The sequence below is a fragment of the Microtus pennsylvanicus genome, chromosome 5, assembly GCF_037038515.1.
Source record: "Microtus pennsylvanicus isolate mMicPen1 chromosome 5, mMicPen1.hap1, whole genome shotgun sequence".
Taxonomy (NCBI): Eukaryota; Metazoa; Chordata; class Mammalia; order Rodentia; family Cricetidae; genus Microtus; species Microtus pennsylvanicus.
In genome coordinates, this window is record NC_134583.1 from 87,039,304 (window position 1) to 87,054,902 (window position 15,599).

At 44.8% G+C, this 15,599-nt stretch overlaps 1 protein-coding gene across 3 annotated transcripts in view; it reads left to right on the top strand.

Annotated features, from left to right (window-relative positions):
- Chka (choline kinase alpha) overlaps positions 1-15,383 on the top strand; it is a 50,144-nt gene extending 34,761 nt beyond the window's left edge. For all 3 annotated transcript variants that reach the window (XM_075972970.1, XM_075972972.1, XM_075972973.1), the window contains 9 exons: positions 2,101-2,214; positions 6,137-6,270; positions 6,661-6,765; positions 7,819-7,877; positions 9,839-9,926; positions 10,539-10,647; positions 12,701-12,807; positions 13,282-13,363; positions 14,385-15,383. In XM_075972970.1, coding sequence (XP_075829085.1) covers positions 2,101-2,214; positions 6,137-6,270; positions 6,661-6,765; positions 7,819-7,877; positions 9,839-9,926; positions 10,539-10,647; positions 12,701-12,807; positions 13,282-13,363; positions 14,385-14,444 — 858 coding nt within the window. In that variant the 3' untranslated portion in view covers positions 14,445-15,383. The remainder of the gene's footprint in view (positions 1-2,100; positions 2,215-6,136; positions 6,271-6,660; positions 6,766-7,818; positions 7,878-9,838; positions 9,927-10,538; positions 10,648-12,700; positions 12,808-13,281; positions 13,364-14,384) is intronic.
- Positions 15,384-15,599: the final 216 nt, after the last annotated feature.

Genomic DNA, 15,599 nt, shown 5'->3' on the forward strand with positions numbered 1-15,599 from the left:
TCCCTTAACTTAGTCTGATCGATTTAATATACGTATATTGTCAGACACACACACTTGCAATTAGTAAATACAGTTTGAACCTTGAAAGGTATAATTAGCCTAATATGGGGATTATACAAGATCACAGTTAAACTCTGATTGTGGGGGATTAGGAACAAGCATTTGTCTGTACACCAGGGAAGTGACCTTATGATTTTTTGTACTTTCACACCCTTTGGAAGCAGCCCTTTTTTCTTTTGTCTTATTAGCTATAGCATTCTACCATGCCTAATGAGCTTGTCCTCAATTTCTGAGGTCAATTTTTGTCTTTTTTTTTTTTTAAACCTTTGGAGTTGAGGAGTGAACCTAGGACCTTGTACTTGGTAGGCAAGTGCTCCACCACGGAATTAAATCCCCAGCCCTCCTGAGTTTTGTAATGTGAATGCCATAAGCATGTTTCTTTGGGATCATTCCCCCACTGGACATTTCCTAACAAAGGGTAATCAAAATCACCTGAAAGCTGGGAAGAAAGGGACATCTATTGGTGTGATGTTGGGGTCAAGTGAGATCCTCAGTGGGTAGAGGCACTGGCACACAGGTCTGGCTCCCATAAGGTAGCGGGAGAGAACCAGCTCCATGACATGTGTCTGCGCATAGACAATAAAGTTTTAGAAATTTTAATGGGATCTGAGCTACTACCTAGGACAATAAATGGGTAGTGTTACCTGTGAGTGTCAAGGGCTTTTTCACCCTGTCACTCTAACAGATTGACAGTCACATGCCCTAATTTGCTGTTTTGGGAGTGACTGAGGAATGAATGTGACCTGGGAAAAAAGGATGGGTTTTGAACATAATTATTATAGAGCCAAAAGTTACTAGGACCAAAGATAGGAAATGGGAGGAGGGATAAGGCTGGAGAGATGTCTCAGTGGTTAAGATAATTTGTTTCTTGTGCAGAGTACCCAGGTTCAATTCCTAGCATCTCTTCAATGGCTCGCAACCATTCAAAACTCCACTTCCAAGGGATCCAGTGCCTCTGACATCCTTAGGCAGCAGGCCATGCACATTGTGCACATATATTTATGCAGAGAAGCTGATAAACACAAAGTAAATAAATCTAAAATGCATAGCAGCTTTATGGAGAATTTAACAGAGACAAGAATTGAAACTCAAAACCTGGAACGCACAGACTAGGCAGGAGACCTTTGGAGCATTCAAGCACACGAGGCTCTCAATGGAGAATCAAGTCATCTTCACCAGAATGGATGGTGGTGTCTCTGATAGGCCAAGAGTGAGATTCAAACAGATTGTAAAATAAATAGACACTTAATAAAAGTGACCCTCAACCCAGTTTAGAACTGTAAAGTGACTTGTTTTGGGAAGCATTGTTTGACACGAGAAGGGACCTCTGTTAGCAGATAACCTACTGTCTCCTGAAGGTATAGTTCACATGGTAACAGCATAGGAATAACCATAGGCATTTAGGTGCACAGATTGGGGCTGGGGATCATTTGGTAGAGTTCTTACATAGCATATAAGAAATCCTGGGTTGGGTCCCTGTACCAAATAAAGTGAGCATGGTGGCACATGCCTGTAATCCCAGCAGAGACAGGAGAATCATCTGCTCTATAGGTAGTTCATGGCCAGCCTGGGCTGAGACTTTTGTCTCAAAACAAGCAAACGAAAAGTGTTAGCACAATTTTTTTTTTTTAGTAGAACACCAAACTTTTTGTCTTCAAGTATTTTTTTGCAAAGTATTGTTTTAACTTTTTCTTCTTAACTTTAGTTGTAGGGAAAATTGTATTTTTGGAACTAGTGACCTAAATTGAATTTTAAATAGCTATATAGTATAATTCTGTGACCTAGATCCTGCACAGGTTGAGAGTGTGAGTGATGTGTGTGAGTGAGTGAGTGAGTGAGTGTGTGTGTGTGTGTGTGTGTGTGTGTGTGTGTGAGAGAGAGAGAGAGAGACAGAGACAGAGACAGAGACAGACAGAGACAGACAGAGAGAGATCATTGTCCATGCTAAAGAGTGGCCTAGAGGCCTGGAGGAACCTGCTCCTAAGAAAGCACTTCCTGCCTTGGAGAACACTAACCCTGCTCTTTTCACATCTGTTCCAGGGGGCCGAAGCGATGGTTCTGGAGAGTGTTATGTTTGCCATTCTTGCTGAGAGGTCACTTGGGCCAAAACTCTATGGCATCTTTCCCCAAGGCCGATTGGAACAGTTTATCCCGGTAAGATTATGTAAATCACAGGTGAGAGGTGAACTCTGTTCCTCCTAGCAGCAAAAGTCTGAAATCCTGTCATTTGAAATACTAAATGTGATATTTATAAATGTGAGGACTAATAATTGGAAGGTAGCTCAGAAGCCATGAGCTCTTGTTGCTTTTCTGAGGATCTGGATTCAGTTCTCAGTACTCCGGTTCCAGAGGACTCAACACCTTCTTCTGACCTGTGTGGGTACCAGATTATACACATGTGCACAGATAACATGCAGATAAAACAGTCACAGAAAATAAAGCAAATAAAGTCTTAAAGGGAATTTAATGTGATCTGTGTAAATAAACTGGGTCATAAGTAAAGACAAGGAAAATGTGTTGAATGTAGCTGAGATGGTAGAATGATTGCGTAGCATGCTTAGCATTTAAAGAATATATAGTAATCTTTCTTTAATACATAGACATAGTTACACAGGTTAAAATGTGAGAGGCTGGAGAGATGGCCCAGCAGTTAAGATCACCATCTGCTCCTCCAGAGGACCCCAATTTAATTCCCAGCACACACCTGATGGCTAACAACTAAATTCTGTAGCTTCAGTTCCAGGGGATCCAGCATTCTCTTCTGACATACATGTAGGCAAAATGACTGTGCATACAAAAATACATCTTTAACAAAATTTTAAAAATACACACACACACACCAAATATTTTGCCATTCTACTGCCACTTAAATATTTCCCTTTTCACCTTATTCTCAGCTTCTGGAACCGTCTTTTTGGAATGGAGCAGCATTCATACTGCAGCCCTTATTCTTGTCTCTATCAGCCTACCTTTGTTTCTGCTTTCCCACTATCCAAGGTCTCCTCATCCTATCCTGCTGCTCTGGGCCAGTTCTGTTTCCAAGAAGTCGGTATTATCTGTCTTCGTCTTGTCCTGAGGCTTATCGGTTTTGGATATTTGTTTTTGTTTTGTTTTATGTAAGTTTTCTGATATAGGCTAGGATATTCTGGAACTCTTGGCATATACTTCCTTTAGCATCCTTCTGGATATACAGTGAACTGTGGCAAACAGGGTCAGGACAGCCCTGTATATTCATATTTTCATAGACAGCACCTTGAGTCATGGCAGGAAGAAAGCACTATGACCCTTGTCTTCACAGAACTTACTCTGAACTAGATGGGAATTATTTTTTTGTTTTTGTTTTTCAAGACAATGTTTCTCTGTCCTGGAACTCACTCTGTAGTGAGTCTCAAACTCAAAAGTCCAGCTGCCTCTGCCTCCTGAGTGCTGGAATTAAAGGCGTGCTCCACCACCACCACCTAGCTCAGATGGGAATCTTTGGTTGACTCTCCAAATGGAGAATGGCTGGGCCATGGATCGGCTTCAGTTCAGAGGGCCACATGCATTCATAGATACAAATGAATACAGACAACTTTTGAACACTGCACCTGGCAGCGTAAACAACTCTTAGTGCAGCTTTCTTTAATCCCAGCCCCTGGGAAGGAGTTGCAGGCAGACCTCTGAGTTGGAGGCCATCTTGATCTATATGAAGTTCCAAGCTAGGCGAAAACTGAAAACTGAGGCTCTGTTCAAAACTAAATAAACAGTAAATTCTTCAGGACTATTGCCCATCATGGCTATACACCTCTAAGATCAGCACGTGAGAAGTGAGGGCAAGAACCTTCATCCTCTGCTACATAGGAAGGTTCAAGGTAGCCGGGGCTACATGAAATCCTCTTTTACTGATTTTTGTCTTTTTTTAGTAGTATCTTATCCTCTTACTTTCCTATATATGGCTTAGTCACCCAAATTAAAAAATATGTCTTACCAAAAACACAAAGGAAAATATAGCACATAATACAGTACATAATACTTGATAACGAATGATTGACTTTCTTGCTTATATATTTATATGCTGTACCTTTTATTGTCATATTATGAGTGTATTCCTTCTATGCCTTAATTTCAGCACCTGGGAGGCAGAGGTAGATGAACCTCTGGGCTTGAGGCCATCCTGGTCTACGTAGTGAGTTCCAGAGCACCCAGGGCTACACAGAGAAACCCTGTTTTCAAAAAATTTTAAAAAGAAAGAAAGAAAGAAAACAAAAGATTAAGCCAAACTGGTGGCTCACACCTGTGATCCCAGCAGGCTGAGGCAAAAGGATCACCTTAAATTTGAGATCAACCTGGGCTACACAGTTGAGACCCTGTCTATAAAACAAGCAAGAAAGCTAGGCATGAAAGGCTAGGCTATACATGTCTTTAATCCCAGTACACAGGAAGCAAAGGTGGGATGATCTCTGTATGTGGAGACCACAACCTGGTCTCCATAGTAAGGTTCAGGCTAGACAGGGAGATATTGTCTGAAAGCACACAAAGAAATTTCCTGTAATGAGTGTCTTGTGTTCTGTGTAAGTCTGGCATCAGCTGCATAGGCGTGCCCTGGATCTCTTGGTTGCATCATTTCTCTTGTGCCTGATTTAATCTTTCTTGTATTTTATTTATTTATTTATTTGCTTACTTGCTTACTTATTTACTTATTTTTTGCTCCTTGTGGCCCTAGGAGCAATGGGTTAAGACACAATTTGTGTGATAGGCTTAAACTACTTAGCTTTGTTAAATACACTGTATGGTTGTAGTAATCTAAGGACACATTTCTGGGAGTGTGCTTTATGTGACTGTAGTGACTTTTGGTTTTCAAGACAGGGTTTCTCTGTGTAGTCCTGGCTGTCCTGGAACTCTTTGTAGACCAGGCTGTCCTCGAACTCACAGAGATCCACCTATCTCTGCCTCTTGAGTGCTGGGATTAAATGTGTGCGCCACTACACCTGGCTGTAGTGGCATTTTTGAAAGCTGAGTGAGCTGCCCCCAGAAGTCCTGAGTATATGATTAGTGGATGCTGATTCCCCGTCCATATAACAGCATGGCTTGTTGAATGCTGTGGAGAAGATTCCAGAATCAAGGAGGCTTTCTATGCATGCTTCAGTGCTAGGTGTCAAATACCATAACTGTTGAGTTTTCCACTGGGTTTGGTAGAATCTCCTTCACCTTGGAAGCAACTCTGAGAGAGTTGAGTGCAACAGGAAACAAGGCACTGAGGAATGAAATCACACACCTAGCTCGTGTCTTTGAAGCAAGAATTTGAGCAAGATTTCTCTTGCTGGACAGCACTCCTGCCATAGGCCTGCTGCTTTGTAGCTTCAGGAAGACCCCACCTTGAGTCCTGCAGGAGTCCAGCTTGTGTGGAAAAGCCAAAGGATTTCCTAGACTATAGAATCCCTTGAACACCTGTGGAAAGGCTGTCAGGATGAGCCAGGCCTCAGGTTATGTCAGCGACAGCATAGTGTCTACAGGGTAAGTTTTGGCCTTCATGTCCACCTAGTGTAGCATGTGCCTGCTCCATGTGAACCCTGGTGCTAAGGACACAGCAGGAGCAGTTGGGAGCCCTCTATAGGATATTCAGCTGGTGGAGTACTGGGAACTACTGAAGTCAGGCTGTCAGTTTTGGCAAGTGAGAACACCAACTGTAGCTATAGAGATCACAAGAATGGTGTTTCTAGTTCATTGAAGGAGTTACTTCCTCAGGCTCTTAATGAGATAGACCTGCTTCTCTCTGTAGAAGTCATGGAACGTAATGGGTCATCACCTGTAGGGATGCTGTCTATCCTTCTTTTATGGAGGACAGGCTCTCATTGTCAGACTGGCCTTGAACTCACATATCTGTCTGCCATTAGCTCATGAGTTACTGGGATTAAAAGCATATATCACCATGCCTAGCTGCATGCTCATTCTTAAGAAAATTTTGTGCACTGGTTGAGGCTTGAATAACTTACCCATATACCCATATTGGTTTTTGGTTTTAATGTGGTGTGGTCTCAATACAATTGTTAGATGGCAATGATAAATGTCAGTACCCGAACCCCCTTTTCTGTTCCAGAGCCGGAGATTGGACACTGAAGAATTACATTTACCAGATATTTCTGCAGAAATAGCTGAGAAAATGGCCACATTTCATGGAATGAAAATGCCATTCAATAAGGAACCAAAATGGCTTTTTGGAACAATGGAGAAGTGAGTGTTCCGATTATTTGGTCCTTGTCTCTTTTACTCTGGTGACTTTGGCAGTAAGCAGAAGTGGGTGCTTCTCATCTGCCAGGGCGGTCAGAAGCCCCTTTGGATCATTCGTGTGCATGCCATCGCTTGCAATGTGTGTCTCATGATAGGTCTTTCTTGCATGAATCAATCAATTCCTGGACCACGAAAGAAAGCTTCTTTGCAAAATTGCTGTGGGTGGGTGGAGAGCCAGCTTCCGTAAGAACTGTAGGTCTAATCTTCCCCTCCGTCTTTCTTGGAGACCACAGGGCTTCCTTGGGCTTGGGACTGACTGAAGTTGGGTATGTGAGTGGGGCCTGAGAATGCACCTGCTGAGCCTAACGCTGGTCTTTGTCTTTCCTATGACAGGTACCTGAATCAGGTGCTAAGACTTAAATTTAGTGGGGAGGCCAGAGCTCAGCAACTGCACAAGATCCTTGCTTACAATCTGCCTCTGGAGCTTGAAAACCTGAGGTGAGTATAGCCTTCTGTCCGCTGCCCTGGGTTGGTAAGCTCCTCATCTACAGAGTAAATATTCTCTTGGGAGTAAATCCTGGTGAATTGGCATTCTCCCCTTTCACTCCCCCTCTCCCCCACCCCAGACAGGGTTTCTCTGTGTAGCTTGGTCGTCCTGGAACTCACTCTGTAGACTAGACTGGTTGACTGGTGTCAACTCAGACCGGCCTGCCTTTACCTCCCTGCTGCTATTAAAGGTGTGCACTACCTCACCTGGCTTTGGGGGGGGGGGGGATGAGCTTGTCTTTTTAAGATTTTATTTTATTTCACTGAGCCATTAGCCCTTAATGTAGATCGCCAAGTGAAGTTTTGCCTAGAGCAGGAATGATGGGTGAAGGTAGTAGGCCAGAAAGATGGGAAACTAAATCTAAATCCTGGGAGACATTAATTTTGAAATTTAAATTTGAAAGGTGGCATACACCTTTAATCCCAGCTCTCAGGAGACAGGCAGGCGGATCTCTGTGAGTTCAAGGCCAGCCTGGCCTGCAGAGCCAGTTCCCGGACAACCAGAGCTACACAGAGAAACACTATCTAGAGGGGGGGGGACGGACGGAGGGAGGGAGGGAGGAAAGAGAAAAAAAACCCTTGAGATTGGTTTCTGAAGTGTCTGTCTTCTTGCTGAGCCTTGGAGCAGACATGTGTACTATTCCAGGTGGAAATGGTACCAAGACCTTTAAAGAGTTCTGACTTTAATTGGACAGAAAGCAATTATCTAGTTCTGATACATGCATGAAAGAAACTACTCTGGGGGCATCTGCTCTAAGTCGGGGCAGGCTCATGTGGAACAGTGTGTGTGCTAGGATAGCATGAGCAGAGTGTGCAGTTGCAGTGGAGAAGAGTTGGCAGGGCAGAGAGGCTGAAGGGGCTCCCTGCCAAGATACGTGGACATGGATTTCAGAATACGAGTGTGTGCTGTGCTGGAATGCTGCTCTTTGCTGGCCGCGTGAGTATGCGTGCGTGCACCTTACTTTACTAAACTAGAAAGGTAACAGTGAGGCTTTCTCTTTCTAGGTCATTGCTGCAGTACACTAGATCTCCGGTTGTATTTTGTCATAACGACTGTCAAGAAGGTAAGAATTGCCATGGTGTGCTAAAGATAAGGCTTGTGTTATACTTAAGGCAGCTGATGTATGTATATGAGCCATGCAAAATGGTGGCACAAGTGTACTAGCATACTGGAATAAAGTGCACCCAGTCAGTGAAGTGTAAAATTGAGCTAGAGCTTTATACCAAAGAAAACCCTCTGGATTATACTAAGAAAAACAAGTTTTCAAAAAAATGAGTAGAGTATTCATCAGCGAAAGATCTGGAATGAGGCTACGTGTCCCTGTTGATGTGTAACTCCTTTTGGTAGATATTTCTACTTTAGCCTGCAAAGCAGAAGACCCAGATCATGTGGGCTCTATGCAACACATTGAAACCACCTTCCCATAACACACACACAACTAAAGACTCAGACCACTTCCCTTGAAAAATTGCAGTGAAGTATGCCGCTCTCACAGAATTGTACTGGTATAATAGTTTTTTTTTTAATATTTTATTTATTTATTTAAAATATACAACATTCTGCCTCGAGTATGCCCGCATGTAAGAACAGGGCGCCAGATCTCATTACAGATGGTTGTGAGCCACCATGTGGTTGCTGGGAATTGAACTCAGGACCTCTGGAAGAGCAGCCAGTGCTCTTAACCTCTGAGCCATCTCTCCAGCCCGGTATAATAGTTTTTAAAACACCCAACTACTCAGCTCCTTTTGCCCACACTGTCTGCCTATGTTGCTTTGATGTTTCATCTGCCCCGACACAGATGAATACAGTCCTTCTCTGCGGCTTTATCCTGGGCTTTGTTGTTGTTTTGTTGGTTTGGTTTTGAATTTTCTTTTTGTGCGTGCAGGGAGTTAGAGACAGGATTTCTCTGTGTAGCTCTGACTCTCGTGGAATTCACTATACAGACCAGGCTAGCCTCAGTCACAGAAATCCTCTTGACTCTGCCTCCTAGGTGCTGAAATTAAATCTGTGCTCTATCACCACTCAGCTATTATTTGTTTTCAAGACAGCATCTTGCCATGTTGCCCAGGCTGGCCCCCAGATCATGAGATTAGGTAATCATACCTCTAGTTTTTTAGTTCTAGATCAGTTTCTTATGAAGACTCCTCATCAATAAGCCATTAATTTGAGCCAAAGTGCTTTTCTGATTAGCTAATCATTCCTTGCCCACTAGTTGGGTAGAACAGGGTATAGAGATTTCAGCGGCAGCTTTGTGCTAAGTTAGCCACACCCTTCTGGGCCTGATGGTGGGTGAATAAGGTATGCAGATCATCATCACCAGAGAGGTATTGTCTGATGACCAAGTGTAGAAAGGATAGAAATGATAGCTTGCATTTATTTTGTTGTACAGTTTTGGGTGTCTGCCCCATTCTCGTTTTTCTTGCTGTTGGAAGCAGTAGGAGTATACTGCAGAGCCTAGGAACTAGCTCCATTAGAAACCCTGGGAGAGGGAGAGTGGCCAGAGTTAGCAAAGGATGGAACTCCAGGCCCATTCACCCACTCTTGAGTTGCTGAATACATTAGTAGGGAATCTAGGGGAAATGGGCTGGTACAACCAGGCTGGCAGTCACACACCTAGATTCATTGCTGGAGGAAACATGGCCATTGTCTGTCTTCTTGGGTTGGAACAGCATGCAGAGACAAATCAGTTGGGCCCCAGTTGGCCATCTGGTGACGGCAACCCAATCCCAAGGCTCCAGGAGACTGAGGTAAGGAGACCAAATGCAACCTAACACAAACTGTGAGGTGTTTGGAAAGTACTGCTCTAGACAGTGCTGAGTGCCCAGAAGGACAGGGACTAGGAACAAGAGATCCTGGAGCCTCCCTGCTTAGAGCAGGCCATCATGACAATTTGTACTCTGTCTACTCTGTTAAGTCTTTAGGACCAAAGCTGAAATGATTCAGGGCCAGAATCACTCTCAATTGTTGCCCAAGGATTTGAGCCTTGTGTTTAAAAAAATGTCTTGTCATCCAAATCTTTCATAGGTAATATCTTACTGTTGGACGGCCAAGAGAATTCTGAAAAGCAGAAACTGATGCTCATTGACTTTGAATACAGCAGTTACAATTACAGGTAATGTGTTACAGTCAAATGCTGATTTCAGTATAGTTTCATTACTGTGATACAGAGCAGTTATAGGCATAAACAGCACACTGAGCAGAAAGGAAGGTGTTTTGCCCTTGAGGCAGGTCAGCACAGACCTGCCCAAGCAGTTGGAGCAACTACTCACAAGCAGTTTACCTCTCTCTCTGGAGTGCCAAGATGGTTGTCCTGACTTGAGTACTGATTGCCAAGGAAGCACTGTGCTCTGGTGCACAAGTAGCATTCAGGTGGTACTTTGGTTTGCAGTCTGCTATGGATGCTCATTTAATTGTGCATTAAGGCTGCCATTCTCTTGTCTGCTCCAGAAGCCTACCTTAGGAACCAGAGATCCCACTTAAGGCTCATTCAGCTTTTTAATATATATTTTATGTGTATGTATGAATATCATGTGTGTGTCTAGTGCCAAGGACCTGTGGAGGCCAAAGAGGTCATCAGATCTGTCATGGGTCCTCAGCAAAAGCAGCGCGTGCTCTTCAGGATTGAGCCATCTCCTCAGCCCCCATTCAGATTCTTCCTTTCTGCTCAGGCAGCCTGCAGATCCTGCAGCGTGCCTCACATCTTGCCTGCATTGTTCTCTTTCAGGGGATTTGATATTGGAAATCATTTCTGTGAATGGATGTATGATTATACCTATGAAAAATATCCTTTCTTCAGAGCGAATATTCAGAAATATCCTACCCGAAAACAACAGGTATAAGACTTATTCACACTGATAAATTAGCTTTATATGTGAACTAGCTTTACACAGTTAGGATTACATGCTCATTTTTTATTTTAGTTGTATTTATTTTGTTTTGTTTTTGAGACAGAGTCTCACTGTAGCCCTGACTATCTGAATTCACTATGTAGGCCAGGCTGCCGTTGAAATCAGAAATCTACTGGCCTCTGACTCATGAGTGCTAGGATTAAAGGCTTGTACCACCAACTCTGGAACATACTCATTCTTAAAAGATAGTCTATATATTCATTTAAGAGAGAAAGAGGGAAGGAGAGTGGTTTTTTTCTAGGGACTGAAGTTGGGACCTCTTTACATGCCAGATGGGTATTCTATACTATTCAGCCACATTCCAGCCCCATGATAGCTCTGCTTAAATTATGGCAAAAAAGGCTTAGGAAGAGGGGGAAGAGAATTGTGAGCCTCGGCTACACTGCAGTACAATGCATCATAGTAAAGAGATGTGCTATAGATCAGTGGAAGCATTTGGTAGTGTGTAAGAAGCCCTGGGTTCAATCTCTAATAACAGTAGTACGTTTTGTTTTGGTTTGGTTTTTCAAAACAGGACTGTGTAGCCCTGGCTATCCTATAACTTGTTCTGTAGACCAGGTTGATCTTGAATTCATAGAGATCTGCCTGCTTCTGCCTCCTGAGTGCTGGGCTTAAAGGCGTGTGCCACCACTACCACCCACCACAAGATAATAATTAAGTTTTTTTCTGTTGATGTGGGATGCATACTGAACATCTGGGTCCATATTTTGGTAACTCCCTGTGCTGTAGACACCTGGTTCAGTTAGGAGGTGGCAGACCTCCTATGGTTCCTCCAGTGTTTGCCAAAAGCCCCACTTCCTAAGCCTGTGTGCTAGACTGAGCATCCTGTGTGTAATTGGAGGAAAAGAGTCGCTGTGAATGGTTCCTTTTTCATCCTGAATCTCAGGAGGACGCTGGTTATGTGGAGTATCATTTTTTATGGGAATTATGCTCCTGGGATTCTCTCATTTCTCAGCCTATCTCTGAAGCCTGGGTAGAAGCTTATTGGGGTTGGTCCTGAAAGTGGACAGGGAATAAGCAAGCCAAACTCACCTAGAATTCCACAGCTGCAGGATGGTGGCTCAAATGCTCCCTGTGAGGACAGATGTGAACAAGCCACTGCTGCAGATCAGCCAAGGAGCATCGGGAGCTCCATGAAGAGGCTTCAGGAATTACACTCCATTCCAGGGCTGGCCCTTCAAATGGGAGCTTGCTAAGATATCGGAAAGTGTCATCACTCTGTCTGCACACATTTTAAGGCTGTTGGAGACGAACTTGAATGTGTCCAAAGTTAGGCAGCCAAGCCTCTGGGGTTGGGGAGCAGAGCACAGGTGACAGCATTGGGCCTAGGCTTGGTGGAAGAGAAGCTGGACCCAGAGGGTGGATAGCTCCAGATTTCAGAGCTGTCAGAATAGCTGGGAGGAGGGAATAGCAGCCAGGGGCAGACTGTGGTGATCAAAGACGGTGCTAAAACTTTAGAATAATGTGCAAGTTACTTTCTAGTTAGATTTTTCTGAACTGTTGAGATGATGCAGGGGATGTCTCTCTTAGTCAGAGGGAGCTTGACCAGCTTGTGCGGAACCCTCGATTTGATCCCAGCACCACATAAATAAATAACAGAAGGAAAGATAGTGTGCGTGTGGGGCTCTGTCAGATATTAGCTCTGTGTATGTTGAAGTAATATAGAGCTTTCCCCCTTAATCCACTGTAAAAACTTTATAGTGCATGGAATCCTGGAGTTCTTATTTTGAATTTCTGTGTGTAAGGGTGTTTTCTTGGCATGAATATCTGTCTGTTCTCTATGTGTATACAGTGCCTGCAGAGGCCAAAAGAGGGCATCGGATCCCCTGGGTCAGGGTCAGAAATCACCATGGCCTTGCTGTTCTCACTCTGGCAGTACGAAGGCAGCGGCAGCCTGTGTGATAGGCGTGTTTGTAGTAGCTTTAGCAGTGTTTGTTTTAACCGTCATCCATTCTAACACAGTCAATTCTTTTTTAAGCTCCATTTTATTTCTAGTTACTTGGCTGCATTCCAGAATGATTTTGAAAGCCTCAGTGGTGAAGAGCAGTCCGCTACAAAAGAGGACATGCTGCTTGAGGTCAACAGGTAAGCTTTGCCTTGTAAAGTTGCTGCCAGTCGGTGCGGTTTTGTCCTGAGACTGGAGATGCTGACGTGGCTCTACTCACCTGCTGCTGTCCTAACATCAGTAGGAGAGGACAGTGTGGGTGACTGTGGGCTGGAGAAGCTCCTGCTCAGGGAACAGCTTCCTTCTGAGTGCATAGGGTGGGTTTTCAGGAGCTGCTATCAGCTGGGTTCTATATACTCCCCTGCAGCAGAGCATGGCCACCCCAGTGTCCTGTGTTCCCTGGCCAGGCAGCTGAATGCAATCACACCAGTAAGCATTCCCGTGGTAGAGGTGGGAAGAGTCCAGTCCCTTCACATACAGTCCCACAAAAGGGCCAAGGCAACAGCTCTTAATGCATTAAGAGAGATCCTTGGTAGCATGGCCATGGGTATGATGTCTTTGGTTCCCTGACTGACCTTGCATGACTTATGTGCTTCTGACTTTTGTGATTACAGATTTGCCCTCGCCTCCCATTTCCTCTGGGGACTTTGGTCCATTGTACAGGCCAAGATTTCATCCATTGAATTCGGGTACATGGTATGTTTCAGGCGCAGTTTTTTCTTTCTTTTTTCTTTTTTTGGCTGCAAGGAAAGACTATAGTGTGTGAATGCTTGGCAGGAGCATTTGGTGACCTGGTATGGTAGCGCCAGGTTAGTTTGGCTCTGGAAACCCTTTTTGCTGGTGTTAGCTGCCTCACTCGAGGGCTATAGGTGCTGCTTGCCAGCTCCAGCCAAGTGCTAGCTGGGTCACTAAGTGAAGAAAGGTGACTGTGATGCCTCCCACAGTAAGGATATATATTCTTGTCACCACGCTGTACTCCAGCCTCAGATACCCAGCTTCATGTTGGAGGCAGACACCATTGTAAGTTAGACCATCATCTGCTCTAACACTAGAGCTGTCTTTGTTCTTTTTTTTTTTTTTTTTTTTTTTTTTGGTTTTTCGAGACAGGGTTTCTCTGTGGTTTTAGAGCCTGTTCTGGAACTAGCTCTTGTAGACCAGGCTGGTCTCGAACTCACAGAGATCCTCCTGCCTCTGCCTCCTGAGTGCTGGGATTAAAGGCGTGCGCGCCACCACCACCCAGCCCTGTCTTTGTTCTTGACATGGACTCTTTTGTCTTGCGACAGGTCACACCCATACTAGGGTGACTCTATTTTAGATGAGAGGTTTGGTAATGATGCCATCAGGCAAAGACAGGAAAAATGTGGATACTTAAATTAAAGCGGATTTGGGGGTCGGCAAGATGGTTCAGCAGGCAAAGGCCTCTGCCAGTAAACCTCCTGATACCTAGTATTTAGTGCCCACGTGGGGGAAGAGAACTGACTGTAGCAGGCTGTCCCTTGTCCTCCTCGCATGCTCTGTGGTGATAAATGAATTGTGGTGATCGGATGATACTGTTAGATGGAACGGGCTTCAGAACAAGGATGGGCACCAGGCATGCAGGTGTGCTTCTGTGGTGTGGCGGTCCACAGCAGCAAGTTAGGCACTTAGAGGTACAGGCATGAGTTTCCAGGTCAGGTCCACCTGACCACACAGTGATGTGCTGCTTGCTGTCTCTCAGGAATATGCCCAAGCCAGGTTCGATGCCTACTTTGACCAGAAGAAGAAGCTTAGGGTGTGAATGGGATGACTCTACTCTTCACCACTGGACTGCAGGAGGCGGCTGTGCCAGGCCCTCGGTGGAGCGTTGCTGTGCCCACTGCCCTGGGCAGAAGGTCTGGACGGCTCACTACTGAGCATCGATGTGTATGATACTACAGACTATATTAAAGTGGAGTAACATTTCTTTCATCTTTGTTTACGCTCTCACTAGGACTCTGAACCATGATTGGAAGCAGAAATATAGTACAATAGTGCAATAGCTCAGAACCCACCTATCCTGGAGGCCTTTTGGCTGCATGGCTGCAGCTTTCAGCCATATACGGCCCCAGCCGGACAGAGCAGTGCCACTTGGGTACTCTTAAGCGCTGACTTAGGATATTAATGTACTGCAACACACCGGTGACCGGGCTTTGTAGATGACAATGTGACAGTGTGTTGTTGGTGATGCTTCTGAAGGGCGAGTGAGCAGACATACTGTGAAGTAGCTCATCTGGTCGAGCCTGAGCCGTGGGGTCTGTGGATGGGCAGACTTCCTGGAGAAGCAGGTACACTTGAGCTACATCTGCGAAAGTAGCTGGAGCCTTCCTGTGCCTGCCTACGCATGAGTACATGGGCCAGTGTCACTGACTGGCCGTGACGTCAGTGTCTCCTGACTGGGGAGGAGCAGTGGGGCCGGCTTCCTCAGCCTTTCTTGCCTTCCCTCTGCCTAGCCTGGAACTTGGATATCTGTCCAGGATTCTCCAAAGCTGCTTCCCATCTGGTGCCACTGGGAGACAGCAGCTGTATGTGGGGTACCGGGGTGCAGGTGGACTAGAGCTGTGAAATCCATGTACATTAAATGCCCAATGGGATAAACTTAGAATTTTTTTTTTTACTCTGAATTCTGAATTGTTTTGTGCACATATTTCTGCTACCACCAAGACTGTATTATACAGAAAAATAAACAACTTGAAAACCATCCTCAGGCTGTGACCCTGCGTGTATGTCAGTGCCTTGTTCTCCATGTGACGAATGGCGGATTAGGTACCCTCCTCCTCATACCACATGCTGGTGTTTCCATGACTCCAGATAGCAAAGATCCTGGGATCGCTCACCCTTCCTGCTTCGCCAGGAGTTAAGGCCTAGACAGCAGCAGAGGAAGCTGCAGTTGTCCCTATTACTCTGACCAATACAA